The sequence below is a fragment of the Mytilus edulis genome, chromosome 9, assembly GCF_963676685.1.
Source record: "Mytilus edulis chromosome 9, xbMytEdul2.2, whole genome shotgun sequence".
Classification (NCBI taxonomy): Eukaryota; Metazoa; Mollusca; class Bivalvia; order Mytilida; family Mytilidae; genus Mytilus; species Mytilus edulis.
The window spans coordinates 55,911,418-55,936,178 of NC_092352.1; the positions used below are offsets into that span (position 1 = coordinate 55,911,418).

The window sequence follows — 24,761 nt, forward strand, 5'->3', positions numbered from 1 at the left end:
ACTTTTCTAAAGTTTTCCCCATTCTAAATTAAAAGACAAACTAAAAGAGTTGGTCCTGCTTTGTTTTATTTTGTTGATAATGGTTAAGAAATATAGACGTTTACTCTGTAGATACCTCTAGTCTCACTCATTTAAGGTTCTGTTCACCTTGCTATACATTGTATCAGTCGTTTCTTCTCTTTTTGAAAAAGTTTAAATAAATTCAGCGGTAAACATTATTTTAAATTGTCTTAAGGTGGTACCTAACACTACAGGGAGATAACTCTGTAAAGTCAGCTAAACGTTTTGATTACGTTGTGCTGTAAAGGGAATATAAAGCTTCTCAATGATAAAAATTGGTGTTTGTCAAACTGCTATATAACCAGTGTAATTTTTCTGACAAAACGGTTGGTTCAAAATTTTTGATTTTTTTTATATTTTTGTTAAAGGGTCAAAGTAAGTACTTACTTTGACAAAATTTAATCAAAATTAAACGAGCTAAATTAATTTTAGTGCAAGTGTTGGGTACCACCTTAAGTGTTTTCTTGAATACTGTTGTAAGGTTCATGGATATTTGACATTGACAATCATGCACTACTTATGATATATTATTTATGTGCCGATTGTAATAAGATGGGTGTATTTAAAATTACAAGAGATTTCTATATGGGTAGGTATGACTTATAATCGTGATTCTCTTATAATTTAAAATGTAAGAAATACCTAAAAGAGCGTCCTTCATGAGAATGAGATATGTATGAATTGTGATTAGCTTTAACGAAAACACGAAACATATGTCAATATTTAGAAAAATAAACAACAACGAACTAAATTAATGGTTTCGTATATTTATTTGTTTTTATATTTTCCATTAATTTGTTATGAGAAAATAAACGAAACCACCAATTTTGACCTGGTGGGTTTCTTATTTACATCTTTCATACTTCATAACACTCACATGATAAGGCAGATGTTCAAAATGTCATTTAAGGATAAGAATCTTAATTAAATGAAATGCTTCCTTATTTTTCTAAGCAAATGCCTACACCATGTGTTCGTTCCCGTAACAATTACAGAATGTGACAGAAGATCGCCTTCTTTTGTAATGAATCAAATCGCATTAATATTTTATTATAAGCACATATTAATATTTCTTTTAACTCCATGTTGATTCATACAAGGTACTTTTAATTTCTTGAATGAATATGCTGTATTGGCTTATAAGTGAATTTATGAATGAACATATTGTTTTGACATAAAAACCTGATTTTCTTCCGGACCTTTTTCGATAATTCACTCTTTCCTAATTTATATAATGACAAAAGTAAAGTACGAAAATATTTTTGAATTCAATGTTTTTTGTTGTTGACTAAAGAATGGAAATGGTCAAAATTACTAATTCCATCTGGCAGCAAACATTCACGATGAAGACGCTTGTCTGTTTGGTTGTAATGGATGATATAAAATACGTACCAATGTTTGTTGGTTATAGGAACGTTGAATCCGATGCTTCTTAATCCAGCTATCTTGTATGTGTTCGTATAGGGATGTTCATAAACCTTTACAGCAAATTATTTGAAGGTTTCCTAGGTGTCATATTATTTGGTTGATAATGTTAAAAAAAAGGGATAGCATAGTACGTAGAAATAAGTGAAGTATATGCACACAAGTCATAAGCCATTTTTTAGTGGTTGTCATTGATTGCTGTCTGTAATATTTGTTTTTGGTTCATTATTATTAGCATAATTCAGGCTGTTTTAGAAAATGAGTTTTTGTACTATTGTGCCCATTTTGTCATGACATAGCTCTTTGCAGCGGAATGGGTCTTGTTTGGTCGTTGAAGGTCATCAATTGCCCTGTAGTTGTTTTCATTTTCCCCTTTGGTCTCTGGTGGGTAGTTGACTCATTGGCAATCTTGTCACATCTCCTTATTTATATTACTAATATGCCGATTTTCTGAAAATCGTTATAATGCGTAGATATATTTGAAATTACCTCCAGGAGATTTCTGTATTGATACGAATGACTTATGACCACAATGCTCTAATTGTTAAATGTGGAAAAAAGACTCTATGACTCCCTGTATGATTTTTGTGTATAAATCTCTGATAAGCTGTAACAAAAACCATTAAACGTATTAAAAAACATATCAGAGATGTCAATATCAGAAAAATACACTACAAGGAACTAAATTAATGGTTTCGCATATTTATCTGTTTTCTCTTTTCCCATTAATTTGTTATAAGGAAATATAGGAGTCTTCTAAATTGACCTCAATTTGTTTCTTATTTATTTCCTTCCTACTTCATAACACTGACATGATAAAGCAGATGTTCAAAATGTCATTTAAGGATAAGAATCTTAATTAAATGAAATGCTTCCTTATTTTTCTAATAATTTGCCTACACCATGTGTTCTTTCCTGTAACAATAACGGAAAGTGACAGAAGAACGCCCACTTTTGCAATAAATCGAATCGCACCAATATTCTAATCATTAATATAATATTTAAACATTTCTTTTTAACTCCATGATTATTCATCAATGGGTATTGAATGGATTTAAGACAGAACTTCGAAAGGAGACGTTGTATTGGCTTAAAAACCAGAACATCAAATGAAGGCTAGTTTAACAGAACATCGAGTTAAACGAGAAAACTTGAAGATTTGTTTAATTTTGTATATTATATCTAGACTTTATCAGTTAATCATTTCATTATTTTACTGTTAAATGACATATTAAGAAAATTATTGTTTATTTTAGCTTGAACAATGGTATACACAACTTAGTTTCTTTGCGCATGTACTTGCCTTTGCAAACAGTTCCATAAACCCAATGATTTATGCCGGTTTTAATGACAATTTCAAAAAAGGTAAGATTCTGAAAAAGAATAATTTTTTATTACTCAGTGGCAAATATAATTAAATCCAATCCTCTATTTTTTGCTGATAATGACATAAAATTGAGAATGGAAATGGGGAATGTGTCAAACAGACAACAACCCGACCAAATAAAAAACAACAGCAGGGGGTCACCAACAGGTCTTCAATGTAGCGAGAAATTCCCGCACCCGGAGGCGTCCTTCAGCTGGCCCCTGAACAAATATATACACACAAGTTTTCCTCGTCTACAATGTTTGTTCGATGCTCCTTTTCTGAATTTATTTTGGTGGCATATAGATATAATTCACCATGTTATCTTTCCCAACTAGAAATTTGCAGTCTTGATATTGATGTAATTAAAAGTATACTGTTTGTTAATTTTCGTAGCTAAATTTGTAACTTATAGCGTATTTAATAAGGCTAAAATAACACTTAATGCGCTATATGAAAAATCACATAACATACTACATACATTAGTACGTCACCTTTAGGATCAACTTATTTGAGGATTTTAGATGTATATACATGCGCGTAAGATACTAAAAAAGTGACCATAAAAAAGAAAAATAACTAAAATACCGTACATTTTTTTGTGCTTCAAAGAAATTTTAAATGAAACGTCCCTTATCAAATAGTTATCAAAGGTACCAGGATTATAATTTAGTACGCCAGACGCGCGTTTCGTCTACATAAGACTCATCAGTGACGCTCATATCAAAATATTTATTAAGCCAAACAAGTAAAAAGTTGAAGAGCATTGAGGATCAAAAATTCCAAAAAATTGTGCCAAATACGGGGCGAAAGATACCAGAGGGAAATTCAAACTCATAATAACCATATACTCTAAGCCAATATGCCTGAGGTGCGAGTGCAAAGGTCTTTTTCCCAATAATAACAAATTTTGCTTATAAATGTGTTATATCAAATAAATAGCATATACATCATTTGGAAAGGCGACACATTTATGAAGGAAACTTTTGTTTAGGAAATGTATAACTTCCTAATGATGCTTCATGTGTCAACTGTGATTGATCACTGTCTCTGTTAGCTCTTCAAAATATAGAAAACATGGCAGATTCATTTATCGAGAGTTCAATAAAGAATCCGATGAAGTAACACATTCAGCATGATCCCCGGATCTTAATTAAGATATATATTATGAAAGCCCAATTGACTTCAATATTTACATTGTGATATTACGTGTCATTCTTTGAGTAAATAGATATACATTACAGAAACAGCAGGCTGTAATGTTGAAATAACATTTTCCCCCCTTTTTCTGTTGAATAGAAGTCGTTGTTTCAAATGATTGATTTGTTTATATGAATGAGTCCGATGTCAACAACCTCAAGAACAGCATATTAATTAAAGCAAATAAAATATCGTTTGTAAACTGCACCAGACAGAAACAAATCAATACAGTTATTGCGCATTTATCCTGACCCTTACTTTCAACGTTTGTGACCAGAGTTCTTAGTATCAACTTTGAGATATAGACTGACAGTTTTACGAAACGCGTATACTTAAATGTTGCGACACAAAAAATGTCTTGTAAATTTCTGTAATGCATTAGTTGGACATTTGTTTCAATAATTATAGACATCACATTAAAAAAAAACAATATTTAACTGGCCAATTTTTATCGTTCTCCTATTGTGTAATGTAGTTTTTTTTATTATTTGGAATCATCAACTATTAAAAAGCCCACCATCAAATCATCCCTCAAAATTCTGTTTAAATGGCCCATTAACTTTAGTTAGTCTTTAAGATTATATAGTGAAGAAAACACGAAAGAAAGCACAAAGAAGGCACGAATCGTAATAATAAAAACTTGGACTGCACCAAAACCTCACAAAAGGCAATCATCAATCGACACAACATTTCACATTTTTTAGTTTATTTATTTATTAATGAAATGCACATTTATACCCCTGGGGGTTGAAGGCATATACAAACAATACAATACAATATACACAATATAAAAATTAACATATTTAGTGTTTGAGCAAACGTTTTTTTCTACATAAGAAATTGCCTGGACTAAGTCAGGAATATGACAATTGTTATCCATTCGTGTAATGTGTTTGGGCTTTTGATTTTGCCATTCGATTAGGGATTTTCTGTTTTGAATTTTCCTCGGAGTTCAGTATTCTTGTGTGATTTTACTTATTTTTAACCATATCATCGATGAACTCATTTTCTCGTGACAGGTAATCATTTCCTGCTCCAGAAGCAAGTTCACTTAACATGTTTCACCAGTGATCATTCCTAGTCGTTAAAATTAATGTGACATTCAGATGATTCGCAAAGTCAATCAATTATCAGAGATATCACACAAAGAATTTAAAAGGGCATTTCATGACAGAAAAATACATAAAAGTACACTTGAAACATGCAAAACCGAAACAATGTCATTTACATTATACAGAGACAATACTCTCAACAAATGCTGAAAAATTGCAAACCCTATACAACATTAATATCCCTTTTACATCATTTTTATCATTCCAAAGGGCTTTCCTGGATTTATAAATACTAGTTATGAATCTAGATTGCCGAAAAGTAAAATAACAAAAAAACGAACTCGAGGAAATAGACACCGGATATTAGCTTGATTTAAAAGCCGGTGGCGAGAAGCTGCCAAATTTGTTATTCCCTAGTAAACCTTAGAAGAATATGTGACTGATATTGATGATAAAGTAACATAGCTCTTTGAAAACTAATCAGAAGTTTTGCTTGCCTCTTTAAAAGCTGTTAAAGTTTAAAAGGATTTGTAAGGACACATTGAGATGTGCAAAATTACTTGAAACTTGAACTTAAATATTTTTTAACTCCAAGTCAAAATCGAAAATTGTAAATCGAAGTTGAGAAGACAAAACATCTGCAAAAAGACACACAAAACAAAGATCACAATTATTTATACATTACACAAACAGTGTAGATACATATAATAATTTACCCCAACAAGGTAAGTTTACAGCTGATATAGTACACATAGTACTACATAAACGTCTGATTGAAAATAAACTGATGAATGATATTGAAATGTTAAGGTAAATTATTTTGTGCTCTGTTAATTTTCAGGTTTTAAACAGATGTTCGGTTTATATAAGAAGAGATACACAAGCGTGTCGAGACTTGATGACAGTTCTACTACTGTTGTTACAAGTTTATCGAAGGGAAGAATATTTAAAGAGGAATCATCGTTCACGTTAAATGGTAAGGGTTAGTGGAGTAGTTTTTTTCCTAATATATATTAAAGTAAGATGATGTGGTATGTTCACCAATGAGGCAACTCTCCGCGAGAAACGAGACCCACTACAAAAGACTACACTCTTTATGACGAGGTTAGGGTTATTGTTAGGGTTAGCCCTAACCATTACTTTTCCTGGTTATGTCATAGTAATTGACAAATGAATTTAACATGAATGCGACGTTGGGTATTTTTTTTATATGAAGATCACCAAAAATGCACTTATTTTAATTTCGTTTTAATCATTTTGAGCAAATAATGCTCATCAGCAAAGTAACATGTAAAATACAGATGATATATATGAAAATACAATAAATGTAAGAGTGTATCAAATTTTTTGGCATGAAGATATATATTTTGTTAGATGAATTACAATAAGTTTTGCAAGCAAAAGTTGTAAGAAAAAGCAAAATCACAAAATACTGGACTCCGAGGAAAATTCAAAACGGAAAGTCCTCAATTAAATGGCAAAATCAAAGCTCAAACACACAAATGAAACTATACAAAACCAATTAATCCGTTTGTCGCTACGTCAAAAACAAATCATCTAAAAAAATAATACAAATGCAGATGACAACAGTACATAAGCAATCAGAAGCTTCTTCATTACAGCCGTAATTAAAAAAGTTTCACCAATTCATGCTAGGAGGTGAACCTTTTAAATTGGCCTACTTTATACTGCATGAACTTACAGAAGATCGGTATATGTTTTTCCGATGAGAATTTTTATATCTATATATATATTAATTGGTCTCTGTTGGCTGCCAGAACAAGAGACAAACACACAAAAAACCTCAAAGGCTTGTCGTTCTCAACAATACGGTATTGTTATATACTTAATTATAAAACATCTGATGATTTAATATTATTGTCTAAAGTTATCTAGTAGATGTTTTTGTTTTTAATTGGCATAGTTACTGAATGAACTAATCACAGATGGTAAAATTGTTTTCTGATAAGATATATGAATTAACAATGGTCTGTGTTTGGCTTACAGAAGAAGAGACACAAACATAAGAAAATCAAAGGTTTAATTTATTCAATAATATGGTATTGTTAACAATCAAACATTGTTATCAAGACAGACAGAAGCTTCCCTTTGTTAAATCACAATTGAGATTAGTAATTTATCATTCTAGATGTCATTTGCAGCTGTTGCAATTCTCCTTAGTATTGTATCTGTCATGTTTAACATTTTAAGGAATTTTCAGTGATAATGTTTATCAAATTTGATTTCATTCAGGAAAGACACGTGATGCTTGGAACGGGTCAGCGCAGGCATGCAGTAAGATGGCTATTTACGAGGAATTGAACAATTTAGTGTGTATTTCATCGGACAATGGCATGTAAAAAAAAATAGATGAATTATTTTCATGAATTTCTTAATTTCCAATATTAAGCTTGTTACATTCCATATACACAACGGTGTGGATGGAGTCCTTTTCTGTATTCATAAATCTTTTTGGCCTTTTTTGCGCAATATTCTCTTTGCATTATATTTTAAATATCCCATGATTTTTTTCTATTATTTAATATCAATGCCCCTTCTACGATTGTAGAGGGGCATTATGTTTTCTGGTCCATCTGTCCCGCTTCAGGTTACAATTTTGGTCAATGTATTTTTTAATGAAGTTGAAGTCCAATCAATTTGAAACTTAGTACACATGATAAGATTTTTTAAATTTTAATGTCAAATATGAGTTTTCAACCCAATTTCACGGTCCACTGAACATAGAAAGTTATAGTGCGAGTTGTGCATTTGTGTACTATGGACACATTCTTGTTTTGTAATTTTTCCACTGTTCTTATTTTTTTGGGCTTTTTATTCTATAGGTGATGTATTAAATTCTCTATTCTGTAACCCTCATCCAGACCCTCATTCACCTATGATATAAATTATACTACTATATATTTTGATTTGTATTTTTCTGAAAGCAAAAAATCATGATATATTTCTTCTCAATAGCACTTTTGGCGAATCAGTGATAAATAGACAAGTCGAGTAATAGATAAAACGATGAGAATATATATTGATATTCAAGTTTTATAATTATTTTTCATTGTTTGTTTCAATATTCTTCAATTAAGAAATACCTTATAAATTTATAAACGAACCATTTTCTAAGACCTCTAGAATTCTGACGTCAGAATATATTTCCAAAGTAATTTCCCAAAATCAAAATTTATTGCCCCTCTAAGTTTGTCTACTCAATCCGTCATATCATTATTACCTCGTCTCTCACATGCCATGTTTAAACATAATTGATTATCGCAATAGGTTTTAAAAGACCTGCCAGTGATGGTTTACACATAAAAAAATACAATATGAAAAGTTTGAATAACAAAGAGTATTCGTCATGAATAAATAGGGTTCAATGTCGTGCTGAAATAAATAAACAGTTATACGAAACATACTACTAGCGATACAAATGTTGGAAGCAGTTTTGTGAACATAATAAATTATTTATATTTGGACCTATATGAATTAAAGCGATAGTGCTACAGTCAGTTAAAAGTTTGAAAAACTAAAGAAATCATTTTTCAACATTCTATTTAAAATATCAACAAAATGTTTGAAGTGAAAAGCAAATGTCATCATGCAATTTTAAGAATATGCCTGTTCAAAGTCAGAAATATGACAGTTGTTTTCTATTAGTTTGATATTATGAGGTTTTGATTTGCCTTTGAATAAAGACTTTCTGTTTCGAAATTTCTTATTATTGTTATTTTTCTTTTTAGAAAGGAGAAAAGTTTCATGACAAACTTGTTCATGAAAGAGTTAAACTAAAATATAAGATCGAAAGGAATATTCAACGGATGTTACTAAAACGACAGAAAGAAAAACAGTTAAATTTAAAATAAAGTATAACACGCATGTAACTGTTAATTGAAAACAAAAACATAAAAATCGTTGAAATAATATTGTAAAAAGTAAAAAAAAGTATAAAAACCGAACTCTAAGAAAATTCAAAACGAAAAGTCGTTTATCAAAGGGTAAAATCATAACCTTAAACCCATCAAAGGAATTGGAAAAAAACTGCCATATATCGACTTGGTAAACGCATTTTATTCTGTTGAAAATTGTGGATTAAAACTGATTTTATAGCTAAACCTCTCACGTGTATGACAGTCGCATTAGTTGTAAATAAATATAATTCGCAAGCTGTATATGAAATGTCTAAAGATACAGTTGATATGATTGTAAACACATAGTTACTTGTTGTTTAATTTAGATTCATTTATATAAATTATCACTTCAACTTATCCTTGCAAGTTTTCTATTCTTGCAATGTAAATATTGTTCATTTCATATGTTAAAAATGTTGTGTTGATTTTTTTATATGATACCCTTTCCTATCTACTGGATCTTTACAAATTGTAAATAAATAAAGTATATTTATTGTTTTCAGACTTTATTGTCATTTTGGTAGGATTTTTGTTACAACTCTAGTTTCATAAACTTAAATGAAAACTATGTTCGTCAATATGTAAAATGAAACACGACCGCCATTGTATGTTTAGGTTTTGTTGTTTTTGCTATTGGTAATAGTTGATCTTTAGTTTTCGTCGTCTCAAATAGTTTGTCTTTCATTTCTGATGCAAAAGGAAATACAAAAGAACAGCCAAGAATAAAAGAGGGACGAAAGATACCAAAGGGACAGTCAAATTCATAAATCTAAAACAAACTGACAACGCCATGGCTAAAAATGAAAAAGACAAACAGAAAAACAATAGTACACATGACACAACATAGAAAACTAAATAACACTTGTTATGAAGGAGTCGTTGTATTTACCCTGGATTCATTACTATTCCTGGGGTATACATTTTCATGGATATAGTTGGTAGAAACCAGGACAATCAAACAAACAAAATACATAGTTGGTAGAAACCAGGACAATCAAACAAACAAAATACATAAATAAACCGCTACTTTTTGCCAACCAAATTATCTTCATAATTATTAATGTATTTCATTTTCAATTTTCAATTTGTAATTTTACTTTATGTTGAGACATACTGCCAGTCACATTGTTATCAATTTTGTTAATTAACTTACTATAAAATGTGAAACTGTGATTTCTGATAAATACTTTTATTTTGGTTGCCTGTATATCTTCATATATAAGTTAATGAGTTCTTATCATATTAGAATGACTACTTAATCCATGTTTCATTGAAATCACAATCGCCTTTTATAGCAGTATAATTGTATCAGAATAAAAAAAAAGATAATTGAAAGGTAATATACATCTTTTATTTTCGATCACAAGGCATCAAATCAAGTTTGAATTTTCTAATGTTTATAATAGTTGGTGCCAATGATAACAGTTAAATCCGACATTGGTTTGACGTTTTTTGGGGTATCTGTTAACGGGACACTACACGAAAAGGCAGATTTACAACAATTTGGGCAATCATGTAAATGTTGGACAAATGTAACTACTATTCTGCCAGATATATTTGCGGACCTACTAATGTATATGTAAATGCATTATTCCTTTGGCATTATTTTGGACATTCTCAAAGATATGCTAAAGATAATTATTTTATTTCCATATCTTTATTTATATTCTAAAGATATGTAAAGATAGGCCTTATATTTGCATGCACTTTCCAGGATAGGAGATGTATGCAAAGTTTAAAATTTACATAAATGTTTTACAGAGGTGTGGGCAGTTTTGAGAGACCGCGGTTTATAAAACATTTACAACCAATGTAAATGCTGTCAAATGTTTATGTTATATTTGCAAACGTTTTTCGATATCGTTCATGCATGTAAAGAAATGTATTTTATTTACTAATACTTTCCAGTATTATAGTTATTTTGATAAATATCGATATTTGCAACATATCTTTACAGACGTATGCAAAGTTTTGAGAGACCGCGGTTTATAAAACATTTACAACCACAGTAAATGCTGTCAAATGTTTATGTTATATTTGCAAACGTTTTTCGATATCGTTCATGCATGTAAAGAAATGTATTTTATTTACTAATACTTTCCAGTATTATAGTTATTTTGATAAATATCGATATTTGCAACATATCTTTACAGACGTATGCAAAGTTTTGAGAGACCGCGGTTTATAAAACATTTACAACCAATGTAAATGCTGTCAACTGTTTGTGTTATATTTGAAAACGTTTGTCGATATCGTTTATGTATGTACAGGAGTGCATTTTATTTACTTATACTTTCCATTATCATAAATATTTTGATAAATATCGATATTTGCAACATATCTTTATAGACGTATGCAAAGTTTTGAGAGACCGCGGTTTATAAAACATTTACAGCCAAAGTAAATGCTGTCAAATGTTTGTGTTATATTTGCAAACATTTGTCGATATAGTTTCTGTATGTAAAGACATGTATTTTATTTACTAATACTTTCCACTATCATAGTTATTTTGATAAATATTAATATTTGCAACATATCTTTATAGACGTATGCAAAGTTTTGAGAGACCGCGGTTTATAATACATTTACAACCACAGTAAATGCTGACAAATATTTGCTTATTTTTGCAAACATTTGTCGGATGTATTTATGTACGTAAAGAAATGCATTTTATTTACTTCATAGTTAGTATATGAAACATTGATACTGTGAAGCTGTCTTCACACAGGTATAGCTTTGCGAGACTGCAGTTTATATATCGCATGCACAACAAACGTAAATGAGGGTCGTGATTAGAGCTAAAAGAAGAAAAAAAGAAAAAAAAATACTCCCAAAAAATAGATAAAAAGGGTCTAATATATACAGAATAGAAAATAATCATGACAATGGGCATAAAATATAAAAGAAATAAAGGAATATGATCTAAATTATCATAGAATACAGATATGAAAGACCCCATTCAGACCCTAGTAAATGCCGTAAGATGTGTCGATTATTTCACATTTACGGAAAAAATAAATCCATATATTGTATAGTGCGTTTTGCAGTACGTTTTGCATCAAAGTTCCAGAGAGTCACACCGAGCGAACATTTGAATTGAAGTAGATATTGTTCTTCCCGATTCAAAACAGAACTGCTTGAAGATATAATTAATGATATTAAAAAATGGCAAGGTGCTTTTTATATGTCGGACTGATGACATTTTTTTTTCTATTTGAATAAATAAGGAAATATCCACAGCTTTACTCCAGAACCATGGAAAAAAATTAAGATCTTGCTTGCATAACAAAACACGGCTTTAAAATGTTCATAACTTTCCTTACAGCAGATTTTACAATTCGATATGCTTGAATCATAACGGAAACTTTAACTAAGACGATGAATTGTAAAGTAAGCTGATATTTTTTTTTACATCTTATAGCCACATAATAAATGGGTAGATGGATTGATTTGTGTAAACGTCCAGTTGCAAATACTACATGAATCTCAGGTGAACGAGAAATGCACTATTATAATAACACTGTACCAAATTTTCCTTTTGTACTTCAAAATATGAAAACAACGATGTCATTTAGAATGAACTCTAAACTAAAATAAATAAGATCAAATCGATAAACACGGTATGTTTTGTCCACATCAAGCTTAAGTCTACCAACCTTGATGTGGACTTGGAAAAAAGTTAGTTTCGCTTCTGCTTATTTGTGATCTTTTTTCATTTTAAACAAGAGAATACAAAATAATTATTTCAATATAACGTCAGCCAAGGCGTGGGTTTTGCATGATCCTATGATTTGAAAATACACGAGTATGCACATACATGTATTTTATCAGAATGTTGTCAGAATGTTTACAATTGAAAATGTCTAATAATACAATGAAGAAAGAGATGATGATGATGGGAGTTTTTAACAACCTCGACTGGCTATACTGCGAAGAAGGAGCATAAATTAACGATCCCTTGATAGGTGGTAAATGTGTCACTTGTATCATGGAAGTATTATATTGACAATATAATACTTCCATGCTTGTATGTAAATGAAGGGATTTTCCTAACTGTGAAATGGTTCATCTTTTAACACTACAGGGTACTTTAAAAGGAAAACCGTATGTGTTAATTACCAAAATTGATCAAATACAATGTAACGCTAATTGTGTATGATAACATCCAGATGTTGTAAACAGATTATACCAATTACGCAGGCCAAGAGTTGCCAGATAAAGACATCATTAAACATGCAGTTTGTATTCGTGAAAACGTGTTAATACTTTGAAAAACGCAGATAATTTAAAAGTTTATATGGTAGAAAATTAAAAGAGAAATAAGGACAGTTACTGTAACATTGTATCTAAAAATATGTTGAAATTATATACAGTAAAACTGTTTTTAATCAATTATCTTTTGTATATAAAAAAAAAAATTCTAGTTTCCCCGCTTCTCATACATGTAGCAGATATAATAGATTCGATGCAAAGCAAGTAATTTAATTTTTGAATCAGGTATATCTCTGTATTTCGTGTTTTAACAAGAATAAAAATGAACAACATTAATGGAAAAAAAAACTACATCAATTTCAATAACCTTCCTGCTCCTGTATCAGTTTTATTCTAAAGATATATATGGTAGTATTCAATCAATTCAAAATTTTAATAAAATATCTTGGTGCCCTTTGGTTTCATGATCTTGACTTTATCCTATTTAAAGGTATAATGATATGAAAAAAAATCCCAGTACATGTGTTTGTTCTAATCGAAGGCTCAAATTTTTTAAAACATTTCTTAGCGATAGCATTTCACTTCAAATCAAAATAATGTTGTTGCTGAACGATGTAAAGTTAATCATCAATATCGAAATCTACCTCCATTTTCCCACCAGTTACAACATATTAAAATTTGAAAACCTTTAGATGAAAGGTTCATAAGTCATCGCACGGAAACGACTGGCGCCTGCTCGTCCGCAGTGCAACAATAAATCAATAACGGGACTGGAAATCCGGTAATAAAAATAGCAAGTCTTTTTTTAGTCATTAATAAATGTAAAATAAATCCGGTTTACTGTCACATTCTGACATCCTCATGTTTATGTCGTATACTTGTAAACTGGTGTTTGTCTTTGAGTCGCTTTTTGTTTTTACTCAATGCAATAAGCAGTTTGTCGGCAGTGATTTTTGAAACTTGTCAGCAACAATGTTGATATATACCTGATATATAAATTTTATAAAAATCTGGCAAGAATTTTACCCGTTAGAGACCTAACAAGACCGGACGGAAGGACGGAAGCCCGATATTTTAATGTTCCCATCAGCGCGTCGCGCGGGGGACAAATCTTAAAATCATTTTGAATTTAGATTCATATTAATTTGCACTTTGGTCTTCGGAGATGGGTGTTTTTTTTGTGTTTTGAGTTAGATATGATACACAGGCCTGGTACAGCTGGTAAAAAACGCACCTTTTCACAAAGTGGGGAGACAAAACGACTCACATGCGATTAGCAAAGGTGCCTTTTGTGGGGGGCATATTGGTCACATGGGCGTCGGGAAAAGCCCGAGAGTATTCACAGTCTTATAAGGATTTTTTCTAACAAGTATACAAGTGTTTATGTAAATTAAAAGGGTTGCTATTTCTTTTTTTGCAAAAATGGAAATGTGGGATATACACAGCAACCGGCCAATTAACGACAATCAAAACCAAACACATATAGATAACACGTGACTAATGCAGAATGGACAAGTATTTTTCTACTGTTAATCTGTTACGGTAGTTTTAGTAAAGATTTGTTGGTTTCTTGAATATGAAAGTTAATAATTATAAAAAAAAAGAAGAAGATGTGGTATGATTGCCAATGAGACAACTCTCCACAAGAGACCAAAATGACACAGAAATTAACAACTATAGGTCACCGTTCGGCCTTCAACGATGAGCAAAGCCCATACCGCATAGTCATCTATAAAAGACCCCGAAATAAGTATATTTAGTATAGCAAGTATTAAATCTATCAAATTATAACATCACATGTTCACAACAATAGTAAGATTTAAGCTACAAAAGCAACATAGTTTATTCTCCTAGTACGTATTTGTTAGTCTTGAAAAAACTCAAACCATTATGACATAAGGAGATGTGATATGATTGCCAATTAAACAACGTTCCATCAAAGTCAAAATGACGTACATGTTAGCTTGCTATATTTGATATCTCCCAAGTACCATCCCACTATGAACTGCTTATACAAAAAGATATTTTGTCACCAAATGATTTATAATAATTTATAAAATAGAACATCATTATATATGCTAATATAAATTGTGTGCCCTTGGCTAAATACTGGGATCATATTGTTTTACCAGTGTCCTTTCGACAGTCCCGCACTTGGTATACTAGCTAGTATAGGATTATACGGCTGATTTCGTAGGATTATGTACAGTTTTTAAGCTTAAACTTTTAAATGATGTACCTGGTGTTAGTACATACACTAACGATTCGCATCTTGTCAATTTTTTCTTTCTTTTTTTATGACAGTGTAACGAAAATCGGTCATAGTTCATTTATTTTGATGTGAAATACCAGTTGTCTTTTCCTGTTAATTGTGTTTCTATATGTTTATAAGTTTCTCCATAGTTGGAGCACCGTCTATTTGTTAAAACACCCCTACAATTGGTATAATCTTGATTTTCACCCCTTCAAGTATAATGGACCGTTCCATATCATAGTATATAAACCAGCTCAAGACAGAGAAACTTTGTCAGTTTTATGTGGACCATTGAAGAGTTAACTTCTAGGATTAAATATTCCAACTGGTAAGTAGAGTGGCTTTAGTGATTCAAAGGATATAAATTATAGTGTTTGGATTTATATGTGAATATTTCGAATAGTGATAGTGTTATAAAGTGAACTTATATAATAAGTTATTGTACAGTGAAAGTACAAGGTGTATACTTGCTTGTGTTGCAAGTTGTTATATTGTGGACGTGTATTAGTGAGAATACATGGTGAAATCTTGCTGGTGTTGCAAGTTGTTATATTGTGGAAGTGTATAAGTGAAAGTGCACTGTGTTTAATCTTATCAGTTTAGAATATATTCATTTCGATCGGATTCATAGTGATAATTAGTGTGTGAGTTGAGCTGTGTTCATATACATTCCTTGTGCATTGAAGCATTGTGCAAGTGTAATTGTGTCACTGTGTTATTGTGGTTTATTGAACATTCAAAAGGTGATATTACAAATTGGTGGATATTGTTAATAGATGTTGTATATATGTGGTAATGTGTTCATACGTTTTGTGTGATATATATTGATGCATGTTGCATAGTAATCCGTTAGTGACATTGTGTAATAAAGTGTCTGATGCATGTTGCATAGTGATATATTAGTGACATTGTGAATAATCAGGCTTAATACATGTTGCAAAGTGATTGCATAGTGACATTGTGTGAATATATTCTGTAATAAAGCATTGTGTTTATACATAGTGAATGAGGAACTTCACCCTGTAATTTAATTTATGTGCATTGTGTAGCTTATATATTTGACATTGTGAATTCATATAAGGGTGTGTTAATTGTTTTAAATAGGACAACTTGTTGTGGTGCAAATTTAAGTTGAACACTTGAAATCCTGATTTATTCAGATACGGATCCATTGATCGCCCGGTTACACGTTACAAATTTGGTGGCAAGCGGTGGGATTTCATGTGTCTAAATCGTTAATGTAAATACATATATATGATTGATCCAGTTGTGAATATTTTATAGATAATTGTTATTGTTCTTTTTGTAGTTAAAGTAAAGATAGAGGTACAAGAAGTATTATACAAATTAAAGTTGAAGAAAATTGCATAAGGTGAGTACTGTTCAATAATATAAAATGGCACAAAATCAATTTGATTCAGATATTGGACAGATAAACAATGTTATTGAAAGATTAGAAAGCAGTTTGAAACATAGTTTCATGCATTCAACGCCTAAGAGTGAAAAGATTAAATCTACTATTACGCAAAGTGAAAAAGATTCAGGAGTAGCAAGTGGTGTTGATATGAGTAGTGAGGAGAATGTTTTATCAAGAGATACGGTAGTGTTTAGGACTGAAAAACCGAAAGTACGTTTTGTTGACAGTCTACCGAGTAAAAGTGATAGTTTTTCCGAAAAAGATACTTTGCCTCTGAGTGCAAATAAACAAATTTTAAAAAGTGACAATAGTTGTGCCGAAAAGCGTGAACGTAATGTAAATACTAAAAATGAAATAACAGATATCGACAAACAGTGTCGAAATAGTGAACCCCACAATCAAGGTGTTAAGTGCAAACCGGCAACATACGACGGGATAAGTTCATGGATAGACTACAAGTCTCATTTTGATATGGTTACATTAGTTAATAATTGGACCGAAAATCAGAAGGGTCTTTATCTAGCAGTTTCACTTCGAGGCCAAGCGCAAGCAGTATTAGGCGATCTACCCACAGATGTGCGAAGTAATTTTGTGACACTTGTTAATGCACTTGAGGAACGTTTTGCTCCGACTAGTCAAACAGAGCTGTACAGAGTTCAGTTTCGTGAACGGAAACAAAAGGCATCTGAAACTTTGCCTGAAATGGGACAAGCAGTAAGGAGACTCTCTAACCTTGCATACCCAACAGCTCCGCGTGAAGTGCGCGAAACATTAGCAAAAGATCAATTTATTGATGGATTGTTTGATTCAGAAATGCGATTAAAAATAAAGCAATCACGGCCCATTAATTTAGATGAAGCTATTCGCTTAGCAGTAGAATTAGAAGCCTTTAACCAGGCTGAAAGTAGCAATAGGGTGAATCGTGGTCATTTGCGGTCTACAAATCAAAGTGAAAACATTGATTCTACTGATATCAATTCTCGAGCACACACGGGTGCTATGGAAAAAATAGAGATGTCGATGAAAACAATGGAGGGAATGATAAAAACCTTGCAAAGTGAATTAGAAAAAATGAAAAGTTCAGGTAACAGTTTTGACAATAAGAGATGGGTAACAAACAATAAACGAAATAAAGGGTGTTTCAATCGTGGTAAACTAGGACACTTTCAAGCGGAATGTCGAAGTCCATTGCGAAGGGATACAACAAGAAGACTACATACAAACAGAGGTCAAAATCATAATGCTAAATCAAGGGTCTCAATCATTGAAGACGCCGGTATGTATGTTGATACAATTTTAAACAAACGATCTTGTAAATTTCTTGTTGATACAGGAGCAACGTTGTCTATTGTATCCTTCAAACTTTATGAAAGTTTGCCAAAGCATTGTAAGGTCGAACTTTATGAAACATCCCAAAACATAACATCAGCCAATGGTGGACTTTTGACATTGTACGGTAAAGGATATTTTAGTATTCAAATTGGAAAGGAGACATTTAGGTTTGAAGCACTTGTAGCGGATATCAAAGCCGAAGGAATACTTGGACTAGATTTTCTTAAGGCAAACAAATGCGTATTGGACGTTGTGTCTGAAAGGCTTTTTCTAGGAGAATCTGAGATACAATTAATATTTGAGGGACCCTTAGGTTGCTATCGGGTTGTGTCATCAGAAACAGTTAGTATTCCCCCATCTTCAGAAGTTGTGGTAAACGGAAAGGTATGTTTTCCTGGGGGATATAATCTGAATAGTTTTGAGGGTGTTATTGAACCATCGGAAAACAGTGCGAAAAACGATGGGCCCTTGATAGCTAGAACTTTAGTAAAAGTTAATGAATGCGTTCCTGTTAGGTTACTGAATATGAAGCAAGACTCGCAGGTTGTGTACCAGGGTTCAACAATTGGACAAGTACATAAGATTGAATCTGTTTGTGAAAACACCCATTCGGATTTAAAAAACAAGCAATCATTTGAACTTCGCTCGGATCTGAAGGCTTTATATGAGAAGGCTTGTGAAAATTTAGACGAACAACAAAGTGATCAGTTAAAAGTACTTATCAGCAAATATGAAGGTTTATTTGCTGAATCTGATAAGGAGTTAGGCCACACTAATCTTGTAAAACATAGAATCAATACTGGGAATGCACAACCAGTTAAAGAACCTCCTAGGCGCGCTCCAGTGCATTTACGACAGGAAGTGGATAAGAACATTGATGATATGCTAAAAAAAGGAGTTATTGAACCATCTAATAGTCCTTGGGCATCAGGTGTTGTTTTAGTAAAGAAAAAGGACGGATCTTATCGCTTCTGTGTTGATTATCGGAGATTGAATAAGGTAACGGTAAAAGATGCATATCCTCTCCCTCGTATTGACGATTCCCTGGAACAACTTGCCGGCAGTGCCTGGTTCTCCACGCTGGACTTATGTTCAGGCTACTGGCAAGTGGAAATGCACCCTGATGATAGTTACAAAACAGCTTTCGCTACAAGACGAGGCTTGTTTCAATTCAAAGTTATGCCCTTTGGTATATGCTGTGCACCCAGTACATTTGAAAGATTGATGGAAACAGTTCTTGCAGGGTTGCAATGGGACATTTGTTTAGTTTACTTAGACGATGTAATTGTAGCTGGAAAAACATTTAGTGACATGTTAGTTAATCTTGATCGAGTATTTGAAAGGCTAGGTTCAGCTGGTCTTAAGCTTAAAGCAAAGAAATGTTCTTTGTGTGCAAAAGAGGTATTGGCTTATGCAGTTCAAAAATCCAGAGGGTCAGTTAGCTCGCTGGTTAGAAGTCCTTAGTGAGTATGAAATACAAATAGTACATCGTCCAGGTGTTCAACATAGAAATGCCGATGCTCTAAGTCGAATACCCTGTAAACAGTGTGGTTATTTTTCCAACTGGGACGAAACACATGAGAAAACGGAAGCAAGTGTCTGCGTTTTAACGGACACCTCAGACGAATATAAGGATGATCAATCCCATCTGGAAGAATTACAAAACAATGACAGATCTGCTTTACATAAAGAATTGTTTACGAAATCAAAGACGTCCCATGTTTAGTGAAGTATCGGGTAAGGGTTTTGTTGTTCGAAGCTTGTGGTCTCAGTGGGAGAATCTGCAACTAGAAGACGAAATTCTAATCCGGAATTATGAGAGTGAAAAAGAGAAAAATCGACGACAAGTAGTTCTACCGTTTACAGAACGAAGAAATGTTCTTCAGCGATGTCATGATGACAAAACATCAGGACATTTGGGTACAAGAAAGACATTAGAAAAAATACGACTTACCTTTTACTGGCCTGGATTACAATCAGATGTAAGATTGTACATCAGGGGTTGTGACTTTTGCTCTAGAAAGAAACGACCAATTCCAACAAAAAGGGCACCAATGGGAATAGTTCAAAGCAGTTTCCCAATGGAGAGAATAGCGACAGACATACTTGGGGAATTACCAGAAACAAAGAATGGAAACAAGTTTATCCTCGTTGTGTCAGACTATTTCTCAAAATGGACAGAGAGTTTTCCGATGCCAAATATGGAGGCTGAAACGGTAGTAAAACTGATAGTTGAAGAAATAATAACAAGGTTTGGAATGCCAGCATACATTCATTCCGATCAGGGACGACAGTACGAGAGCAACTTGTTTCACGAAATGTGCAGAGTTTTAAACATAAAGAAAACAAGAACAACCCCATATCACCCCCAATCAGACGGGATGGTGGAGAAATTCAATGGAACACTTGCGAAAATGTTGAGTGCATATGTGAACGACAATCATGATGACTGGGACGAATATCTACCTTATGTCATGATGGCATATCGCAGTGCAGAACATGAGACAACAGGTTATACGCCGAACTACTTGATGTTTGGTAGAGAAGTTTCAACTCCACTTGACATTATGTACGAGATGCCACAGGCACAAAAAGAAATACCAACCAATAAGTGGGCTTGGAAAATGAAAGAAAGGATGGAAAGTGCTCATTTAATAGTACGAAGGAATACAGAGACAGCAATGCGTAGACAAAAGAGATATCACGACTTAAAGCTGTCATGGCAAAAGTTTGAAAAGGATGACGAAGTGTACGTTTATTTTCCTGTGAGAAAAAGTGGACGATCACCGAAGGTTACTTCATTATGGAGAGGTCCATATAAGATAATAGATCAGTGTACAGAAGTTACATACAGAGTCAACTGTGCTTATAGAGGAAAGGAGCAGGTTATTCATGTTGATAGAATCCGCAAGAAGAATATGCAAAGGCTCCGAGACGAGGCAATAGAAAGTGAGAACGGTCGGGAACGAGAAACAGTTAACGATGTGTGTAGTACGGAAGGTTGGGGAAACATGCAAAATGAAGAAGAGATTGTGACAAGTGACTTAGGAACAAAGTGTTTGGAAGAAAGTAGTCATGAGCCTGAAAAGAGAAGGCGTTGTAAACCTGTATGGATGAAAGATTACTGTGTTGATTAGGCGTTCATATGTATCATAAGTGTATATATGTATATATATAAAAAGTTAGTTTTCATGATGTCCATAAAATTGTGTATATAGTTGGTATTGTTTTATAGTTTATTCTAAAGATTAATAGTGTGTTCTTATTGCTGTATTTTCAGAAGGACATCATGCCAAATACCAAGAAAACACCAAGGAAGGTGGTGTTTACTCCAGCCTTGGAAGAAAAGTTTCAATGCCCATTCTGCCCAATTGAATTTGGAAATAGAGAAGACCGAAACCGCCATTTGATTGAATGTACCGATTCACGGCTGTTCTGTGAATTGTGTTCTTACAACACAAACAAGAGAGCCAATCTCACAAGGCACTTTAAAAAGATTCATTGTAGTACAGATAATAAGGATGAATCTAAGGACACTGACAGTGAGATTGTCTCTGAAGATAAAAGTAAAGATGAAAACAACAACAATAAACCTGTATGTGAAAGTGAGCCTTCAACTCAAACAATGGACACACATGAAACAAAAATAACTACAGAACCAGAAGAAGGAGAAAATTTTGAAGATACTGTAAAGTTGGACAACTCAAAGAGTCTGTTTACAGATTATGACGATATCTCCAGTGATGAGGATGATGATGATCTAGAACTTGTTGATAAACCAAGTGAACTTATTGTTAGTCAGCCAAAGAAGCCTGTAGACGAAATAGATGACAGTGTGAACATGGGAAGAATTTTCAGGAAGAAAACAGATCCCATGCCTATAATTGCACCAAAGAAAAGGAAAACAACTACAGTACAGGATCTAAAAACAAAACTTGTCAGGACAATGCCTGGTATAACCAGTATTAATACAGCGACTCTGGGATCGGATAAAATACCTCACAGATGTCAGTGTACTTGTAATCTAGATGATATGAAGACTGTATACGTCAAGACAATTACAAAGTATCTGAAAGATGGCAAACAAGTGAAAGTTGTTGAAAAGAAGGTTCCTAAGTGAATAGCGAAGAATTTGTGATATCGTGATTTCATAGTTTAATTTGACTTTGATTATTATATGATTGTGTTGCTACATTGTGTTTATTTTTATTCAGTCAAAAGAAATGACTGAAATAAATCATACAATTCTGCCATGTTTTTTTCTTGGTGTTTTTATTATTGGGAGTCCGTCGGATGGGGACGTTAAATCCGAGGCCCCATGTACAGGAACATGTCACGCCCTGTGCATGTAAAAGACCCCTCCTGCAGATTTCGTTAAGAGTAGGCTCCTTGGGGCCGCTGCAGAGGCAAAATTTGTTAGGGACCTTCGTACTTTATTCTTTGTCAGTGACGCTCAAAATTACAGACGTTAATGAGGAAAAGATGTTAATGTTGGAAACAGGGATATTTGGAAGTAGGAAGTTTTAAAAAGTTTTATTCTGACGAAAGGAGAAATATACTGTGAATAGTGTTTGTTAATAAGAAGAAAGTTCGATATGTTTGATATGGCTGACAGGAATTAGGACATATGTAGACTTTGTTTCTACGGGTTGTGCCTTGTGATGTCATCAGTTAAGACCTGATGGACAAAAGGGTAGCCTGACGTTGTGGTCAGAAGATATGTCCAATGGAAGTAGTGACTGCACTATGGTAAGAGTTTGGGTATGAAAAATGACCACTTTGATAGATGATTTATCAGCATGTCAGATGTATTCAAGGAGTCATGCGAGGACGCATGATTTTTGAGGCGTGGGTAGTGTAACGAAAATCGGTCATAGTTCATTTATTTTGATGTGAAATACCAGTTGTCTTTTCCTGTTAATTGTGTTTCTATATGTTTATAAGTTTCTCCATAGTTGGAGCACCGTCTATTTGTTAAAACACCCCTACAATTGGTATAATCTTGATTTTCACCCCTTCAAGTATAATGGACCGTTCCATATCATAGTATATAAACCAGCTCAAGACAGAGAAACTTTGTCAGTTTTATGTGGACCATTGAAGAGTTAACTTCTAGGATTAAATATTCCAACTGGTAAGTAGAGTGGCTTTAGTGATTCAAAGGATATAAATTATAGTGTTTGGATTTATATGTGAATATTTCGAATAGTGATAGTGTTATAAAGTGAACTTATATAATAAGTTATTGTACAGTGAAAGTACAAGGTGTATACTTGCTTGTGTTGCAAGTTGTTATATTGTGGACGTGTATTAGTGAGAATACATGGTGAAATCTTGCTGGTGTTGCAAGTTGTTATATTGTGGAAGTGTATAAGTGAAAGTGCACTGTGTTTAATCTTATCAGTTTAGAATATATTCATTTCGATCGGATTCATAGTGATAATTAGTGTGTGAGTTGAGCTGTGTTCATATACATTCCTTGTGCATTGAAGCATTGTGCAAGTGTAATTGTGTCACTGTGTTATTGTGGTTTATTGAACATTCAAAAGGTGATATTACAAATTGGTGGATATTGTTAATAGATGTTGTATATATGTGGTAATGTGTTCATACGTTTTGTGTGATATATATTGATGCATGTTGCATAGTAATCCGTTAGTGACATTGTGTAATAAAGTGTCTGATGCATGTTGCATAGTGATATATTAGTGACATTGTGAATAATCAGGCTTAATACATGTTGCAAAGTGATTGCATAGTGACATTGTGTGAATATATTCTGTAATAAAGCATTGTGTTTATACATAGTGAATGAGGAACTTCACCCTGTAATTTAATTTATGTGCATTGTGTAGCTTATATATTTGACATTGTGAATTCATATAAGGGTGTGTTAATTGTTTTAAATAGGACAACTTGTTGTGGTGCAAATTTAAGTTGAACACTTGAAATCCTGATTTATTCAGATACGGATCCATTGATCGCCCGGTTACACGTTACACCCGGTTACACGTTACAACAGGTTGCAAAATTTGCCATTTTTAAATATATTGCGCCGATATATATTTTTTACCTATTTTGAGGGTGCATATATATTCTCAGGATCATTTTTTCTTTAATGATTTTTCACGAACGACAGAATGTTGAACTTGGTGTATTTGAGTGAAATGTTGCATACAGTTAGCAAGGTTTGTCCGACCATGGAAGTTTATAATACTTCCACTTCCATGGTCCGACTAACTACGCACACAACCCACACGTTTACATCATACAAAGTATGCTATAATATTAAGACTGTGTATTGTATCAGGATGTTGATTTTCTTTTTAATTTTCACAAATAACAGAATGTTTAACCTTTCTTGACTGCTGCACCAAATGTGTTTTTCAGACACAACAATTCAAATTGCACTGTATCGTCCTGTAAATGCATGCAATATTTGCCACCGGACGTTGAGCAACCATCAATCAATCAATTCAAATTGTATCTCAATATCACTGTTTACCAAATTACTTTATTCTGTAAC

At 32.8% G+C, this 24,761-nt stretch overlaps 3 protein-coding genes across 3 annotated transcripts in view; all 3 read left to right on the top strand.

Moving 5' to 3' along the window:
* Positions 1-9,517, top strand: part of LOC139488604 (QRFP-like peptide receptor) — a 47,932-nt gene extending 38,415 nt beyond the window's left edge. Inside the window, exons 4-6 of the mRNA XM_071274330.1 lie at positions 2,742-2,850; positions 5,945-6,079; positions 7,357-9,517. Coding sequence (XP_071130431.1) covers positions 2,742-2,850; positions 5,945-6,079; positions 7,357-7,463 — 351 coding nt within the window. The 3' untranslated portion in view covers positions 7,464-9,517. The remainder of the gene's footprint in view (positions 1-2,741; positions 2,851-5,944; positions 6,080-7,356) is intronic.
* A 6,179-nt stretch (positions 9,518-15,696) lies between these two features.
* LOC139488610 (uncharacterized) lies at positions 15,697-24,232 on the top strand. Its single transcript, XM_071274336.1, has 2 exons — positions 15,697-16,858; positions 21,516-24,232. The coding sequence occupies exon 2, from the start codon at positions 21,525-21,527 to the stop codon at positions 22,353-22,355; it is 831 nt and encodes a 276-aa protein (XP_071130437.1). The 5' UTR covers positions 15,697-16,858; positions 21,516-21,524; the 3' UTR covers positions 22,356-24,232.
* On the top strand, positions 16,883-19,699 carry LOC139490063 (uncharacterized). The gene has a single exon (XM_071276913.1). The coding sequence runs from the start codon at positions 16,883-16,885 to the stop codon at positions 19,697-19,699; it is 2,817 nt and encodes a 938-aa protein (XP_071133014.1).
* Positions 24,233-24,761: the final 529 nt, after the last annotated feature.